The sequence below is a fragment of the Cupressus sempervirens genome, chromosome 2 (genome assembly GCF_028749045.1).
Source record: "Cupressus sempervirens isolate cs-2001-9-10 chromosome 2, ASM2874904v1, whole genome shotgun sequence".
Classification (NCBI taxonomy): domain Eukaryota; kingdom Viridiplantae; phylum Streptophyta; class Pinopsida; order Cupressales; family Cupressaceae; genus Cupressus; species Cupressus sempervirens.
In genome coordinates, this window is record NC_143119.1 from 510,682,972 (window position 1) to 510,702,677 (window position 19,706).

At 37.3% G+C, this 19,706-nt stretch overlaps 1 protein-coding gene across 2 annotated transcripts in view; it reads right to left on the reverse strand.

Moving 5' to 3' along the window:
• The window catches only part of LOC149573218 (pleckstrin homology (PH) domain-containing protein), a 380,091-nt gene that overhangs the window by 331,528 nt on the left and 28,857 nt on the right, over window positions 1–19,706 (reverse strand). For both annotated transcript variants that reach the window (XM_089814397.1, XM_089814396.1), the window contains exons 2-4: window positions 3,243–3,346; window positions 3,005–3,139; window positions 2,847–2,897 (exon numbers count right to left, since the gene is read on the reverse strand). In XM_089814397.1, coding sequence (XP_089670523.1) covers window positions 2,847–2,897; window positions 3,005–3,139; window positions 3,243–3,346 — 290 coding nt within the window. The remainder of the gene's footprint in view (window positions 1–2,846; window positions 2,898–3,004; window positions 3,140–3,242; window positions 3,347–19,706) is intronic.

Genomic DNA, 19,706 nt, shown 5'->3' on the forward strand with positions numbered 1-19,706 from the left:
AGTTGTTCAAATTGTGTAGGACAGAGCTCACTTTGAGTACTAGCTACCACTCTCAAGCAAATGTCAGATAGAGATGGTGAACAAATGGGTGGAGGGATACCTCAAGAATTACATAGCAGGGCAGCATAAGGTTTGGGTTAAGTGGATATATCTATGCGAGTATTGTGATAATTCCACTTATCACATGTCTATCCAGATGTCACCATTCATGGCATTATATGGATATGAGGCACCCAATTTCATGGATTTGTTGCTATCAGATAGTAGAGTGCCTAGTGTTGGAGACTTATTACAAGAGAGCCAGGACATTGTAAATGCATTTAAGAGGAATATCACTAAGGCACAGAATTAGCAGAAGCAGTATGCTGATCAGAAGAGGATTGGGCAGACTTTTGAGGCTGGTGATATGGTATATTTGATGTTGCAGCCTTACTGCCAGTCCACTCTCAAAAAGAGTGGTGTTGAGAAACTTATGCCACATTATTATGGGCCTTTCAGGGTGATCAAGAGAATTGGAGATGTGGCTTATGAGATAGATTTGTCCGCCGATAGCAGAGTGCATAATGTTTTTCATGTGTCGCGTCTCAAAAAGGCATTAGTACACCATATTGTTCCTTCTACGATGCTTCCACGCTTGGATGATGAGGGAAAATTGGTATTGGTGCCATAGGCTATCATTGATTTCAAGGAAAGGAACTTGAGGCGGCGTACTATAAGGGAGTATATGGTGAAATGGAAGGGCCTACCAGTAGAGGGGATTTTGCAGCATCCGAAGTTGAAGTTGCCTGAGGAAAAGCAATTTCAGGGAGGGTGGATTGTGATGTCCCCTCCTAGCTAGAGACATCACTCTAGCTTTGGATTAGCCTATCATTGGACCCTCTTAGGCTAGTGGAGATGGTTAGCGGGTTAGTTGACAGAGGAGACTTGTAGGTGGTAGACAGACTTCCTTTATCCAAGCTCAAAGCTTTAGTTTGATCTTCGTTTGGTTTCATTCAAACATCATTTGCTCTACTTACTATTTTTGGTAAGTGTTGAATCATCGAGATGGAGCCCTAATATTTTTTAAAATGAGGTATGGTTGTATGTGGCTTGGTCATGTCAGTCCCCAATTCAAACGAGTGCAAAGATGACGAGTAATAACTGAGATATAAATATTTATTTGGCCAAAATAAATATTAAGTTTTGAGCTTATATTATTAAGTTATAATATAATTTTATATTAGAACTTAAGTCACTTAAATGAAGGGTCAAGTTATCATAGATGGGGCCAAGTGAATAATTAATTATATATGCACCAATTATAGAGTTCTAAGTGAAAAAATTAAAAAGTGGTAATATATCTTTTATGCCACATTGGCCAAGAAAGTGTTTGAGCTCTCATAAGAAAAGGATAAAACGGACTTATGGGCTCATTCTCAAACATGTTATGTGAATAAGAGTTCTGGTTTCTGGGTTAGATTGTGATGATTAAAAAACTGCACACAATCTAACCCAGAAACCAGAACTCTTATGCATGGATTGTGGAAATCTCATTGATCTGATGTTATGTGAATGTTATTTGTGGAGAATATCTGTCTTAGGCTAGGGGATTTTCTGAGAATTTCAGCCTTCAGGAAGACTTTTGAGTATCGACACACGAAAACAAGAGACTTTTGTGTTTCATCATTCAGAGGCTGTGAAATACCAGCTAATATTGCTTTAGAGTTGGCTTCATATCGGAGTAAAATTTGCGCAAATTTGTGGAGATTCTTTTCAGTATTGCAGGTTGATTGTACTTCTGATTTTTTGTGTGGGTTCAATGATTAGTTTATAGCCATTTTTGTAATTGTACGCCAGCTGCAATTAATTTGTTGTGTGGCCAGCAAAGAGGAAATAAGCTCTTTAATAATTCCGACACTCTTTATCTTATACTTTCCTCAATTTATTTCATATGAATAAACGTAAGAGTTTCATGATGATTTGTTGTTAATACATGAAGCTATCTGGTTTTCTACTGAATTTAAATAAAGTTTCAGCATTTCTATTGTGCTTTTGGCATCATTTGTCTTTAAAAATTGTTATAGTGCAAAGAAACAAACATAAACGCCTCAGGTTCAGTTAAATCACAGAGTTAGCCTAAAGAGTCAGTGAAGGGTTCTTACATTGAGAGATTTATCTTGAACAATTACTGATTTATATACTGAAAAAACAAACACGTTGAGAATATGCTGGATTTTGAGAAAAATGGAAAAACCCGAGAAAGAGACATTAGAGTTCATTTGATAATGAATGGATAGGATTGTATTTACAAAAAATAATAAGTAATTGCAAGCACTTGGAATGTGGGGGACAAGTGCATTTATGGAGTCCTTTACTCTTGGATTATGGTGAAAGTAATATAGGCTCATTTGATTATCTTAGACATGTGAAGTGGACAATAGGACAATTACATGATAAAATTATTCAACTATGAGAAGAAAATGACTAAAAAAACAATATTTAATCCAAAAACATACATTAGGTGGTGTGAATTAGATTAGAATGTCACCTAGAAAAAATCAGATGTCTAAAAAAATGGCATCGATCAATGTCAATAAAAGGGTTCAATATAACAGCAGATTAGGATGCCATCTAATACCTATAAAGAAACCTACGAGTGTGAACCCAATTTCAATGTATCACGATGAGTACTAAAACTTTGGATGATAGAGTTGCAAGCTCTTTAAATTCCATATGACTATATAATATGCAAAGCACAAGATGGTTAACACCCACTTAGATGCAATATATACCAACTTACTTAATAATTATAAACATTCATTCATTAATGTTTTCATTAGTTTCAAATATTTTGTCAAAAAATATACCACTTCATCTTTCTTCTCAAGTTTGGATTCCAAAAGCTTCATTTCCATTTCCTGCAACATAGTTTTAAAATGTCATTGCTTATAAGGTTGAGGTGTTGATACAAAAAAAATGCCTTACATAACCATAATAAACTTAAAGCTAATGTATTTCAACACACCTTAACCCTAGACCGTTTAGCTTCTTGCACAGAATCATCAGTACATCCCTCAACATTAGTTGCAGGCTCTACTAAAAGAAAAATACGATCAAAGTAGACTAAAACTGGTTCTTGACCTAATCTTCTCCATGGGATCTGAAATAAAATCAATGCTCAGAATAAATCCAGATGGTCAGAAGCAATATTTCCAAATTTTATAACACAATTTCTTTCTACCATGCTTTTTTAAACAACAAACCTTCAATTTTACGGAGCCCAGAAATCCTGCTTTTACTCTAACAGGCAGCTTAAGGGCATTCAGTGCCTCTGGCCTCAACTCCATGTTTGTCAATTCGACATCACCTAAAAAAATTATCATTCAATAGATTTGAACCCTTAGAAAGCAGTAATAAAGCAATTTTGGAACAACTTCAGAGACTAAAAACAAACACTCTATTTAACCGCTAGAGAGTTTCACAAATCAGAATAGTCAATGTAATTTCTTTCAAGATGCATATGTATATAAACTGGGTCCAATTACATAATTAAAAATCTTGTCCAATATATAATTAAAGGTTCGCAAATGACCAAAAATTTAAATACAAAATCAATGCTCTTTTCTAAATTGCCTATAGAAAAAAACAAAAAGGAAGGTAAGTTTCTTCCCACATTGTCTTATTCCATAAAATAGAAAAGTAAACAGCGACTTTCTTCCCAAATTGTCTTATTCCATTAAACAACTTTAAAACTAGTTCCAGGATCAAGTATCAATCTCATGATCACCTATAGGTAAAAAAGAATATGGTGAGCTACAAGTTTAAAAATCTTTCATATAAAAATTGCAGAACAATTGAGACCTAATAATGCCTTCCAGCAAACCTTTGAATAGCTTCAAATGATGCTCCGGGTCTCTCCTTATTGTTGTAGCTTGGTGGCTGCCTTCCAATGACAGTTCAGAGGCTGAGAACATAGGGCTTACAATGAGCAGATAATAGTAACCTCTGGCCTCCAAATCTGAGAATGAGTTGCTGACGACCTGACAATATTTTAATTCTCTTATCACCTTTCTGAGCTCTCAAAAACATTTAATAGAACCTCAACGTTCTGTATGTCTCAGTTTTTTTCTTTTATAATTTAAGGAATCTGCAATATTTTGAGTCGTCTTTATCATCACTAAAAAAATAGGGATAACCTACTGAAATTTTGATGTTTTAGGGCTCTAGAAATGCTTTTCAAAGCGTATTTCTGTCATCTTGGTAATCATTAGGAAATTCAATTTTCTCACCTCCGTTTCTGTCACGTTTCATGTCTAAATGTTGGTTTTTTGTAAGAACACTCCCTCTTCTAAATTGATTTTTTCACTACCTTCGCCACTTCAGCTAGGTAAGCATTTTGGCAAACAATTTGATTGCAGTTGTACTGTAGATTTATCGTCTCGATTTCACATGTATATAGTTGTTCATGAGATGTATAACTTACTTGGAAAATTGTGATGTGAATATCAGGATTTAACTGTGTGATTTTGAGTCAAACTCGATGACCCATGTTTCATGAGTAGTGATTCAACATGAATCCATCTCTCATGAGAATAAATGGAACATTTAGCACTCATTGGATCTAGGTGATGCTCACAGGGGTGAAGCACCGGGACTTCCCGGGAGGTCACCCATCCCAGTACTACTCCAGCCTGAGCGCGCTTAACTACGGAGTTTCCTCCACAGTTAAACCCAAAGCTTGCAACCCCATTTGCAAAACCTTCACCAAGTGTTGTGCCTTATGAACCATTCATTAGAAAGCCCCTTAAGCTCATCAATTGATAAATAGGACATGATTTCCACAGCTAGTCAAATTGTGATGTGAATATCAGGATTTAACTGTGTGATTTTGAGTCAAACTCGATGACCCATGTTTCATGAGTAGTGATTCAACATGAATCCATCTCTCATGAGAATAAATGGAACATTTAGCACTCATTGGATCTAGGTGATGCTCACAGGGGTGAAGCACCGGGACTTCCCGGGAGGTCACCCATCCCAGTACTACTCCAGCCTGAGCGCGCTTAACTACGGAGTTTCCTCCACAGTTAAACCCAAAGCTTCCTACTTATCAATTGATGAGCTTAAGGGGCTTTCTAATGAATGGTTCATAAGGCACAACACTTGGTGAAGGTTTTGCAAATGGGGTTGCAAGCTTTGGGTTTAACTGTGGAGGAAACTCCGTAGTTAAGCGCGCTCAGGCTGGAGTAGTACTGGGATGGGTGACCTCCCGGGAAGTCCCGGTGCTTCACCCCTGTGAGCATCACCTAGATCCAATGAGTGCTAAATGTTCCATTTATTCTCATGAGAGATGGATTCATGTTGAATCACTACTCATGAAACATGGGTCATCGAGTTTGACTCAAAATCACACAGTTAAATCCTGATATTCACATCACAATTTGACTAGCTGTGGAAATCATGTCCTACTTATCAATTGATGAGCTTAAGGGGCTTTCTAATGAATGGTTCATAAGGCACAACACTTGGTGAAGGTTTTGCAAATGGGGTTGCAAGCTTTGGGTTTAACTGTGGAGGAAACTCCGTAGTTAAGCGCGCTCAGGCTGGAGTAGTACTGGGATGGGTGACCTCCCGGGAAGTCCCGGTGCTTCACCCCTGTGAGCATCACCTAGATCCAATGAGTGCTAAATGTTCCATTTATTCTCATGAGAGATGGATTCATGTTGAATCACTACTCATGAAACATGGGTCATCGAGTTTGACTCAAAATCACACAGTTAAATCCTGATATTCACATCACAATTTGACTAGCTGTGGAAATCATGTCCTACTTATTACTTGGAAAAGTTGAGAATCAAATAAACATATAAAAATAATCTTTCATGAATGAATCTCCCATATAAAACTTAAAGTTGTAAACTCTGCAAATAAGGAGATTAATTCCATGTCCAAGGATGTGTTACTACAGATATCAACAGTCATATTGAAACAGCACACAATCTACTCATGCCTTCCAACAAACTTTTGAATAGCTTGAAATGATGCTACAGGGCTATCCTTACTGTTATAGCTTGGTGGCTGTCTTCCAATGACAGTTCCAAGGTTGAGAACATCAGGCTTGCAATGAGAAGATAATAGTAACCTCTAGCCTCCAAATCTGAGAATGAGTTGCTAATGACCCAGCAATATATTAGTTTCTCTATCACCTTTCTAAGCTCCCAAAAGCCTCAATTTTCTCCAATGTTTTGGTTTTTTCTTTCTTTTACTCTAGGATTTTGCCATATTTTGATTTGTTTTTTCTGTCCCTAATTTTTTACTTGTAAGAAAACAGGAACAACCTATGAAATTTTGACATTTTAGGGCTCTAGACATGCTTTTCAAAGCGTATTTCCTTCACCTTAGCATTCATTAGCAAATGTGATTCTTTCTCCTCCATTTCTGTCAAGTTTCATTGTCTAAACATTGGTGTTTTGTAATAACACCCCCTGTTCTGAATTGATTTTTCCCCTATCTTTGCCCCTTCAGATAGGTAAGCATTTTATCAAACAGTTTTATTGCAGTTGGAGTTAGATGTATTGTTTCAATTTCACATGTATATAGCTGTTGATGAAATGTATGCAAACTTGACAGTCAAATAAACATAAAAACACTATAATCTTTCTAGAACAACAAATCTCCCATATTAAACTTAAAAGTTGTAAACTCTGTAAATAAGGAAGAATTCCCCTGACCTTAAATAGGAGAGTAATTCATGTCCTAGGATGTGTTATTACAGATTTCAACAGTCATACTGAAACAGCATGCAATCTACTTATAATGCCTTCCAACAAACTTTTGAATAGCTTGAAATGATCCTCCAGGTCTATCCTTACTGTTGCAGCTTGGTGGATGCCATTGAATAACAGTTCCAAGGCTGAGAATATTGCCTTGCAATGAGCAGATATTAGTAAACTCTACCCTCCAAATCTGAGACTGAGTTGCTGATGACCCGGCAATATTTTAATTTCTCTACACAACCCATTACAGTAAGTCTTGAGCTGATTGACTCATTCCCGACAACAGAAGTATAAAATGCGCCCAACTGGATAGAAATCAACAAGGAAAACCCCCATGTGAGACCATGCAATCATACCATGGTGGAAGACACTTGCAGCAAGGAAGAATATCATTCCACGGAAAGAAATATGATTTGTCTCCTTCCACAAGAACCTTCAACCATAGTTGCACTTATTGCAGTACATTTACGGCTGCGCTAAAACCCAACACTTCATCACCGCTTCAATCATCGATAATTTCGAGTTTTATTGCAGATAAAATTGCATTTTATCAGCGATAAGTCAGTTATTTATCAGCCACAGTTGCCTAGTAGGGAATGTTGGCCAAACACAAATGCATTTATTATTTTGTGAGTTCTAACTGTTTAAACAATAAATCGACAAACCCAAGAAGTAGGATTTTTTGACAAAGTCACAAAAAATTCTGGCAAAACTGAATTTACAAAAAAAACGTGAAAATGAAGGAAAACAGTCAAGAACTACTTTTCTTTAATGTAAGGATATTTTCATAGCATAGATGATAAAGGACATATATAATGATTTGAAGCACTTGCACAAATTCCTCCTGATATTATTTTAATTTGGAGGACTCAAAGTTTTAATAGTGATATTGTTTGTATAAATTCCAATCAAGCCATGATTTGAAGTAGCACCAAAATATGATGTGGGCTTTCTTATTTAAAATCAAATGAAGCATTCTTCACAAAATATTGTCTATAAAGGAAAATCTTCATATTCGTATAAGTAGAACTCATTTGTGTAGTTTTCCAGTCAAACTCATTGACCCAAGTTTCATGAGTAGTGATTTACAAGATCCCATCTCTTGTGAGAATGAATGGACTTGACACTCATTGCATCCAAGTGATGCTCACTAAGTTGAAGCATTGGGACTTCCCAGGAACTCACCTATCGCAGCACTACTCCAACACACCTTGTAATTCCAATTGGATGCCCTAATCATCTATGGCCTTGGCCTTGTGACCACTCTTCTCCATATACCTAATCAACTCCTTTGGAAGAGAAAATCAGATGGGATCAACTCTAATGACCCACACACCTTCTAATTCCAACTAGCTGCCCAATCATCTGTGGCCTTGGCCTTGCAACCAGCCTACTTCGAATACCTAATTGACTCTTCCGGAATCCCAGGAGGTCACCTATCGCAGTACTACTCCAACACACCTTGTAATTCCAATTAGATGCCCTAATCATCTATGGCATTGGCCTTGTGACCAATCTTCTCCATGTACCTAATAAACTCCTTTGGAAGAGAAACCTCCTTTGGAAGAGAAAATCAGATGAGATCAACTCTAATGACCCACACACCTTCTAATTCCAACTGGCTGCCCAATCATCTGTGGCCTTGGCCTTGCAGCCAGCCTACTTCGAATACCTAATTGACTCTTCCGGAAGAGAAGAAGAAATGGATCAACTCATTATGAGAGTTGTTCATCTTTTCAATTATCCCAAGTAGGCGAGCATGTTTCTCCTTAAGATGTTTTTTCTTCTCCCACAGATGATCATTCTTTATGGAGAGTAATGCCATCGCATCATGTGCATCTTGTTGACATCTAAGTTGTTGTTTGCTTACCAAGTTCAATTTTTGTGAACTTGTATCAAATGTTTGAAATTCTTTTGGCAGTTGGTCAACTAGAGGCTTGACAACCTTGACGTACTTCATCCTGATCAACCATGATCCTAGAGACCGTTTGCGCCTTTCTTCCTATTGGAAAGCTTCACCTTGTTGAGTTTTCTAAAATCAAGTTCCTTTGGAGAAGCTCCATGTCCACTTATGGGTAATAGAGCTAAGCCATACAGGTAAAGTGAAAGAAGCACCCTAAGATAAAGGTGTAGTGGCCAAAGTAGACATAGACTCTAATTGCACAATAGTCATGAGTATGGATGATGCCTCAATCTGTATAGCCATTGGTGCTTGATTACTCTACAAGGCTTCGGCTATGAAGTGCTCGAATTGTGCCAAAGAGGTATCGAGGAGTGTCATCGATTGAATGGGAAAGAAGAATATGTATCAAATGCATTCTCCAAGCTGTCAAAATAATCTCCTCAAGAGAATGTAGGAGCAACACAAGAAATGGGCACCAAAGATGTGTCTACTGGAGGACCTCTTATGGGAACATGAGTTGTGGAAAAGGAATCCACATCTTTACCAAGAGGAGACATAGGATCCTCATCAAATATTGAATCTATTATTGCAAGCATCATTGATATGTAGAGTAGGTTCCTCCTACGGCTCATCTTCAGTGGCCAAGATTTGGATACACTTGAGATTTGTTGTGACAACTGGCTCAGGTGCTTTGATTGTAGCCTTTCTCCCTTTGATAGTGAGCTTCAGGATTCCCATGATCTCTAAGGCAAAAGCAATATCCTTCCCTTTCTCCCTAATTTCTGATTTTAGTCCAAGTGGACCAGCACAATCAAAGTCTTTTCCTAGCTTGATTTTGATACATCTTAAGCCTCTTCTCTTTAGACATGTTTGTGTTGGCTAAAATAAACTAAAATCTATCCTAGATAGATGTCCTTTGTTTTATTAACCAAGGAGGAGGTAGAATAGGAAGGATCTCAACACAATGTTTTCGGTACTTAGGATCCAAGATATCATCATCATCCTCAACACCATTAGGAATCTCCGCCAGGTTAAACCCCGCAATCTTCTTTTGACCATTGTTGCTAGAAACGCAACAATGCTGTCCGTTTTGCCTTTCGATGGCAGCAATGCGTTTCCATACAAGAAATGCTCATTTATGCAAGTCAAAAATTTAATTTAATTTATAACTACCTTTTTGTAATTTCTTTGATTGACTGAGTCATAGCTTCTTTTCATTAATTTTGCTAATTGACAGAGTGCAAAGTTTCTTTCCACTAATTTCTACGAATGACGGAGTGGTGGAAGTTTAGTGATTGTTTTAATTAATGAAGCATTTAGTTTCACCCAAAACATTGAATTTTAGCAAAGTAATTTGGATGGAATTTTCGATTTAATAAAATAATAATGATTTTATTTTGTCTTTCAGATTTAAAGTTCAAATTTTAAAAAAAGTTATTAAATGATTAAATGAATAATTTTTTATAAGTTCTTGTAATATAATTTAACATTTTTTTCAATATTTATATATATTATGAATATTATGATATTCATAATTATTTAAAGATTACAAACAATTTAATATATATACATTTTTTATATACAACTTTTAAATATTCCAATTCTCGTCACATTGTCGTTGCTGTCTCATTTCCCATTTCTCGTTTCTGGTAACACAGCTTCAAAGTCAGTTTGCAGTAGTCGATCCTCCCGATCTCGATCTCAACGCACATGTCAATCCAGATATCCTCAAGGTGATGAACATGTACAAAGCTCCTCTTCATCTTATCATTCATGCCTTTGTAATCGAAGTGGCTTCTAGACATAAATTTCTTGAGGTTGATCTCTTGAAGTCTGCCTCTATGCACTTATAGCCCTTAGGAATGGTATTCAAGGGGTATCCTCCAATTTGAAGTGGGTTCTGTGAAGAAATTCTCACCTCGAGCCTGTCTAAAGTAAACTGGTATGCTTGGACAATCATGAGCTTCCTTGCAAGTTCCATCAAGATGATCCTATGCATGGGGTAGCGAGTAAGTGTGTACAACTCTTGAAAATATTCAACTCATAAGTAGGTGAAATTAGGAAATTGAAGGAACTAGTAGCCATACCCGTTCACTTTCCGCCAAGCTTCATTTGACACACTTCTATGGGAGCTCTTTGTCAAAAAGACACAGGAAGTTCCCAAAGAAAGATTTTTGGGCCATCCTGTAGTGAATTCGACTTGGTCTCAAGGTTATCTGCTCATAACATTCCCATATTGGCACAACAGACTTGTCGGCCTTGGTTGAGAGACCAGAGAAAGACCCCAAGGAAGCAACAATGTAAACTAGGTATGAGTTCATGCAAACGGTGAGACTATTTGTGACTTGAGAAAGCTGCTCACGAAGTGTATCACAAATCAACTCACCCCAAAAGATCTTTTTTATCTCATGATTAAGGATATGAACTTGTGCATCCAAGATACAAAAGCCTTGGATTCCTTAGATCTTTTTTATCTCATGATTAAGGATATGAACTTGTGCATCCAAGATTCAAAAGCCTTGGATTCCTTAAGGCCCCCAATTCTGTTGAGTATGGTAATCAAATCATCAGTCTCTGCTCTTAAATATAACTTGTGGATAGCCTTAAGCCATCTTGTCAAAGAAGCCCTTTTGTTCACAAGCCAATTTTCATTGATTAACTGTATATAATCTAACTTCCCTTCATTCCATCTTTTCAAGGCCTTCTCTCTGGTCATATCAATGCACACTAGAGCAGGTGGAACCTTAAAATTTATGTCAATAGTGTCATGATCCAAACTGATAATAGTGTTCCCATTATGATCCCTCATGGTTCTAGACTCAAAATCAAAATGCTAAGAACACGCCATCACAAACTCTGGTTTCGGAGCTGACACTGGAAAGGTGGAAAACATGTGAATATGACTCTGAATGATAGGAACCATTTCTTCCTTTGTGGAGGTTTCTACTCATTTCAAGAATTCAACCATGTCTAACTGCTCAAGTTGTCCCTGACGTCATCAACATATGAGGTCTCCTATGAAGGGCACTTAGAGTGATAGTTTGAGCAAGGAGCTGTGTTTTGCTGCATAGGCAAATAACTACTGCTGAGAATAATATTATCTTGATTGTGATTTCAATCTGTTGTGTTAAACTATATTACTTGAATATCAATAAATATCAATTCCATTGCTGGTGCAATAATATAAAAAAAATTGTTGGTCACTTAGTACAAATTCTCCTGTCAAATGCTATTGTGTGCCAATTATTTGTCTTAATTCCTATAGCCATTAGAAATGACAGTACATAAGTTGTGGTTAATAGCAGATTGCGGGCAACTGTTTGACAAAATTCCTGAGTGTTGAAAATTAAAAGAGTTAATCAAAACAAAGGAAGGGGTTGGGACTTTAGATCTGAATCTTTGATGCTCAAAAAAAAGGGGAAATTTCATGATTCACAACCAGCAAGAAATTTCAAATGGATAAATTGAAATGTCCCCTTTCTGATTTTATATGATATTTAAAGCCTCTAATCAAGTTTTTAAAATCAAACAACCAATATTTCAAAAATCCACCAATTTCTCAATAAAACCCAAATCGGATATGCTCGAAATAGTGCAAAAAACTTCACAGCTTCACATATTATTAATAAATCTGAAAGTGACCATTTCTATAGAAATTTCACCAGCATAATGGCCTACAAAATGACATTTCCAGATCTGTATAGCATTTACACAACAGCTCCCAAACCGAGGACAAAAACAATGCTCATCGGGCTCTAGAAAATAACACAAAATAGCCCGAAAACACCACAAAAACACTAATAATATATCACAGAAGTATAAGCACGACCAAATACATATATTCAGCTCTATTTTAATATCTAAATGTTTGAAATACAGAAGCAACCCAAACTAATATGAAATACTCAACCTGAAAAACCAAACTCTTACAAAAAACACACCCGAAAACCCACAAATTTGCACTGTTCAGCACAAGGGCAAACTCTGCATGAGCTTGCACATGGAATGGCTTTAAACTCCCGTCCTTAGCCTTCTTGGAAACCTGCAAACTCCCGTCCTTGGGTCTCCTTCTCCACAGGTTTGGCAGCCTCTGAAAAACAACAAAGCAATGAGCAAAAATCAAGTTCTGGAATGAGCCTAAAATGCCTCCAAATCCCTTAAAAAAGGGCATAACCCTAACTCACGACCAAGAGGGGTTAATAAAACATATTTTAATAATAATTTTCATTTATTATTCCATTGGTTTCCAAAGATTAGCCCCTTTTGCCGAAACTTCGCCTTTTTGAGCCTGCCTGCCTTAGCAAAGATTATTATTTTTAATTATTTGAAAAGGGGACATGACAAGTCCTCCCCTCCCAAATATTGCTTGTCCTCAAGCAATGAAGGTTGGAATGCTCAAGAATATGTGCTCCTTCGCAAGTTGCATCCTCCAATGGTAATCCTTTCCATTTGACCAAATGCTCTATGATGCTTCTATTTCTCAAACTTTTCTCTCTTGTATCCAAAATCTCTTCTGGTATCAAAACTAATTTCCCTTCATCATCAAGAAGTGGTAATTTTGTAGATACTATGGTTTGCTGGCCTAGAACCTTCTTCAGGCAAGATACATGTAAAACATTATGTATTTTGTTGTTTGGTGGGAGTTCCAATTCATAAGCTACCTCTCCTACCTTCTTGATGATCTTATAAGGCCCATAGAACCTTGGCTTGAGCTTCTCTACCCTCCTCTTCAAGGTGCTTTGCTTATATAGCTGCAATCTAACAAATACCAAATCTCCCACCTCAAAAGATCTTTCAGTCCTTTTCCTATCAGCATACAACTTATGTTGGTTCTGTGCATGTTGTAGATTATCCTTGAGGGACCTTATTATGTCTTGGCTTTGCTTGACGAAATCACTTGTTGCAGGTACTCTGCTATCTGAAAGTACTAGTTCAACAAAGGAAAGGGCATCATAACCATAAAGAACACGAAAAGAAGGCATACCAATAGACATGTGATGAGATGTATTGTAACAATACTCCCCTAGGTGCAACCATTTCACCCAAGCATGTTGTTGATTTGAAACATAGTTTCTCAAATATCCCTCTATCCATTTATTAACTATCTCTGTTTGTCCATCTATTTGAGGGTGATAGCTAGTACTAGGAGTGAGTTCAGTTCCTACCAAATGAAAGAGCTCCTTCCAAAAAGAGCTGAGGAATCTATTGTCCCGGTCACTAACAATGTTTCTCGGCAAGCCATGTAATCTAAAAATTTCCTTGAAGAACAATTCGGCCACTTGTGATACCTTGAAATCAGATGTAATAGGAAAGAAATGTGCATACTTAGTTAGTCTATCTACCACCACATATATGCAATCCTTACCTTGAACCTTGGGCAACCCAGTGATGAAGTCCATGGAAATACTTTCCCATTTTTGTTCAGGAATAGGAAGTCGTTGCAACAACCCTGTAGAAAAATTTTGCTCACTCTTGCTTTGTTGGCATACCATATATTCTTTAATGTGTTTAAGGACATCCTCCTTCATACCCTTCCATGAAAACCGCTCTCGAATTTGCCTGTATGTCTTGAAGTATCCTTGATGACCAGCCAAAGGTGTGTCATGAAAGGGCCTCACTATCCTCTCCTTAGTTTTTGATCTTGGCACTAAGAAGATCTTGTTCTTGTAATAAATCAATTCATCAACAACCTTGTACCTGTTATCATCCACTAACTTATCCAAAATCTTGGTGGCAAAGGAATCTTTAGCATACTCTGAAATTATGGAGACTTTCCAATCAGCAAAGATAGATGTTAAGGAACACAAAGTGGGCTTTCTTGAAAGAGCATCAACAACCACATTATTCTTTCCTTTCATGTATTCAATATCAAAATCATAAGCTTGCAATTTGCTTACCCATTTTTGTTGACGATCATTCAAATCCCTTTGGTTCAAGAAGAACCTGAGGCTATTATGGTTTGTCTTTACAATGAATCTCCCACATACCAAATATTGTCTAAACTTATGAAGTGCATGCATGATTGCCAACATTTCCTTATCATAGACAAAGTAACCTTTCTCTGATTGATTTAATTTTCTACTCTCAAATGCTATTGGATGTCCCCTTTGAGTTAGGACAGCCCCTATACCTTCTCCAAAAGCATCACATTCAACAAAAAAAGGTAAAGAGAAATTTGGAATTGCAAGCACAGGGCATGAACTCATTACCTCCTTAAGCTTATCAAATGTTTTTTTGTGCCTCTTTTGCCCAAACAAAAGCTCCTTTCTTTGTCAAATCAGTCAAGGGGACAGCAAGTTGAGAAAATTTCTTGGCAAATCTCCTATAGTAGCTACACAACCCGAAGAAATCTCTCAACTGTGTAAGATCAGTGGGTGGAGGCCAATCCAAAATTGCCTGAATTTTTTGTTGATCAACCTGTACTCCTTTCGAACTTATAATATGTCCCAAATATAGGATCTCTGTCAAACCAAACTCACATTTAGATAGCTTAGCATAGAAGGATTGTTGCTCCAAGATTCCCAAAACAGTGTCTATGTGCTTTAGATGCTCTTTCCATGCTTTACTATAAATCAAGATATCATCAAAAAATGCCAAAACAAATTTTCGAAGATGCTGGCTGAATACCTTATTCATACAAGATTGGAATGTTGCGGGTGCATTAGTGAGGCCAAATGGCATAACAAGAAATTCAAAATGCCGATAGTGACATCTGAAAGCAGTCTTTTCTACATCTTCACTCCTCATTCGGATTTGATGGTACCCTGATCTTAAGTCAATTTTTGAGAAGTATACAGCACTATGTAACTCATCAATGAGTTCATCTATGCGTGATATGGGATAACTATTTTATATGGTCTTCTTGTTTAGAGCCCTGTAGTCTATACACATTCTCATTGTATCATCCTTTTTCTTGACAAGTACCACAGATGATGCAAATGGACTAGAGCTAGGCCTTATGAATCCCATGTCCAGAAGTTCCTTAATAGTTTTTTCAATTTCTTCCTTATAACCTCTTGGATGGCGGTATGGGGTTGTTATAACTGGTTTGGCACCCTATTCTAACTCTATAACATGCTCAAAACCTCTATCTGGTGGTAATCCTGGAGGCAAGTCATTGAAAACTATACTATGCTTATCAAGAATATTTTGAATTTCAAAATAGAAATTACCTTGATTCTTTCGAGAGCTTGTTGGATGGATTATGACTCCTGCTGTCCATGCTACTTGTCCTCTTCAAAAAGTCCTCTGCATCCTCTTTGCAGAGACCACCTTAGGTGCTCCATTCGATAAGTCTCTCAATAAGACTTCTTTCCCATTGGAATGAAATTTAAATTCCATAGTTTGATGGTTCATGTAATAGCCTCCAATAGAGTGCAACCATTAAACACCCAATACAAGATTTGTCTCCCCAATGCCAACAACATAGAAGTCACCACATAACTCATAATCTCCTAAGGTCATCTTGAGTTGTTTCACCACTCGTGTACAAGCCATAGTGAATCCATCAGCTACAGTAACATTGAATCCCTCAAAATCTTCTGCTTTAAGCCCTCTTTTCATGACAAATCCCTCATCAATAAAATTGTGAGTTGCCTCGCTATCAAGAAAAACTGTCAACCTTTGCCCTGCTAGTACCCCTCGAATTCGAAAGAGATGGTATGTTGGGACTCCTGATAATGCTACTAAAGTGCCATCCTTGCTGATTTCTTTTTCTTTCTCTTCTTCCTCCTCCTTAGTGCCATGAAATTCCTCGTGCTCATCTGAATCAGATTCTAAAGCAACTTCAATATAGTGCACTTGACCTTTCCCCAAACACCTGTGTCCTGGAACCCATGGTTCTCTACAAGTGAAACAAAACTTTTTCCTTCGTAATTCACTCCTAGTCTCTTCATCTACCTTCTTTTTTGCCACATTTATCACATCTTTTGGTGGTAGTGTTGGAAAAGTCTTTTTCTGAAAATTCCCCTTGTGTTGCCAAAGATTTGGGGGTTTTTGATTAGTGACCGGTTTCATAGGCATGCAAGTTTCAAGTTGCAAGCTTCTTTTGATAGCTTCCTGTAAGATTGAGGGTGAGAAAGCCTTAACCAAACCCTTAACAGAATCTTCCAAACCATCAAAAAAAAGATAAAAAATCCTCTTTTCACTCATATCAGGTACCATAACAGCCACTTTTTGAAACTCTTCTATATACTCATTAACTGATTTGGTTTACTTCAACTTTGACAATTCTTTAAAATACTCTTCATCATCCTTGAGGTCAAATCTATCTATCACTCTTTGACTGAAATCATCAAATGTAGTTATTTGATCATGACCTTGAGTAGTCATTCCATGATACAACCAATCACAGGCTGCATCTTCCAAGTGTAGACTTGCAAATTGAACAACATAACTCTCCTTCATGGGGTTAAGTGTGAAAAAGGTCTGTAATTTTTGTAGCCATGCTCTAGCTGAAATTTTATTTGTTCCATCAAAAGTAGGTGCTGTAAACTTGCTTATTTTATTTTTGAACTCTCTTCCACTTATGTCATGCTCCCTCCTGTACTCTTTCTTGGGCATCAAAGTGTTCATCATATCCACATATTCTCTAAAAGGAACCGAACTGCGAAAATCATCATCTAAGCCATTGTAAGTAGCTCTTAATGCAATCAAGTTACTTGTAACCTCTTCCACGGGATTAAGGGCTGGATTTGGTACTGGTGGCTCATCTGCAAGCAGGAAAATAGTTTTTGTTGATTTAGAGAGTGTGGGTTTCAGATTTCTTGGCTCCTCTGAAGTGCTCCCTTTCTAATTAGTAAATGCAACTCCTTGCAGTTTTTCTGTCAATATTCGCAAAGCCTCTCTAGTTTCTGCCAAACTATCCACTGTTTGCTTCTGAGTATTTTAGATGTCTTGGAAGAATTTCTTTGCCATCTCATCTGGGTCAGCCATACTTTTTCCTTCCTTGGATTTTGTACTTTTACTTTTAACTGGAGGTTTGATCAAAATTTCTTTATGCTTTTCTCGCTATAAATATCTCTTTTCTCTTTCACTTAGTTGCATGCAAACTTTTACAAACCCTCAGGCTGGCAAGATCATAGCTCTGATACCACTGAAATGTCCCCTTTCTGATTTTATATGATATTTAAAGCCTCTAATCAGGTTTTTAAAATCAAACAACCAATATTTTAAAGATCCACCAATTTCTCAATAAAACCCAAATCGGGTATGCTCGAAATAGTGCCAAAAACTTCACAACTTCACATATTATTAATAAATCTGAAAGTGGGCATTTTTATAGAAATTTCACCAGCATAACGACTTACAAAATGACATTTCCAGATCTGTATAGCATTTACACAACAGCTCCCAAACGGAGGACAAAAAACAATGCTCATCGGACTCCCGAAAATAACACAAAATAGCCCAGAAACACCACAAAAAAATTAAAAATATATCACAGAAGTATAACCACGACCAAATACATATATTCAGCTCTATTTTAATATCTAAATGTCTAAAATACAACAGCAACCCAAACTGATATGAAATACTCAACCGGAAACACCAAACTTTTACAAAAAACACACCCGAAAACCCACAAATTTGCACTATTTAGCACAAGGGCAAACTTTGCATGAGCTTGCACATGGAATGGCTTTAAACTCCCGTTCTTAGCCTTCTTGGAAACTTGCAAACTCCCGTCCTTGGGTCTCATTCTCCACAGGTTTGGCAGCCTCTGAAGAACAACAAAGCAATGAGCAAAAATCAAGTTCTGGAATGAGCCCAAAATCCCTCCAAATCCCTTAAAAGAGGGCATAACCCTAACTCATGACCAAGAGGAGTTAATAAAACATATTTTAATAATAATTTTCATTTATTATTCCATTGGTTTCCAAAGATTAGCCCCTTTTGCCGAAACTTCACCTTTTTGAGCCTGCCTGCCTCAGCAAAGATTATTATTTTTAATTATTTGAAAAGGGGACATGACATAAATGCAAAGGCATCAACTCAGGGAGGTTATAAAAGAGAGAGAAAATCAGATCCAGCAACTGCAAGCTTCTGCCATTGTTCCTACTTCGACGAGTTGTGTTGGATTGGTGCAATTGCTATATGCATCCAACTGGAACAAAATTGAACGATTTGCCCTTGATCTAATGCCAACATTCAACTTCATTGCTAATGCTGCAATATTAAGCATTGAGGTTGAGACCACCTTGGAGGAAATCCAACAGAAGATTGCTTCTAAAGTAGTAGAAACAAAGAATCTAACTGAGAAGTTGCATGTGACAGATAGTGATAGGAGATTAACCACAATAAAAGCTGGGGAATTCATTGAAGTGTGAGGAGGCTATTACACATACCAAGGAATGCCTCAAAATGTTAGTCCCCCATTGCACAAAAGACGGTGCAGATCAATGCATTCATACAGACTTCACTCACCTTTCAGGTCATATGGATCGTTGTTCAAGAACAAATAAAATAGGCGACTGAAAAAAAAATGCCAAGACCACTCTTGTGAGTAAGTTTTTGCCACAAACCGGAAGCCACCTAGGACAGATTGATTTTGGACCCTCTGGCTTATCTTTAATTCAGTCTAGATGCAGTGAAGACCAGCCTTGTTGGTTTCTCATTCTAAGAAAAGATTTCTCCCTATAATGGCTTCCATGACTTCTATGTATACAATTTTCCATCAAATGAAGAGTGGACTACTTTGCAGTCTGCTTCGCTAATGCTCTAATTTCGTTGTTTTCTCCCACTCCTAATTTTGCAGGTACCAAGGTTTTGGGTTCAAATCTTGCAAGCAAGATCTCCTAGGAAAGTCAACTTTGTATATTCTATATAGTTTGCCCAATTGATCCCTTACAACCCTCAAAAAAATGGAGTTGTTGAAAGGAAAAAAGCACAAGGGAAGAAAGCAAAGGACCCAAACCCTGAAGAGCATAGGAGGATGCGGAAAGTCAAAGTTGAAATAGAGAAGGAAATGATGACAGAAAGAAGGGAAACAAATGATACGATGAGCACCTCAATGAGGACTCAGGCAAAGAAAAACATTATAAGGCAGG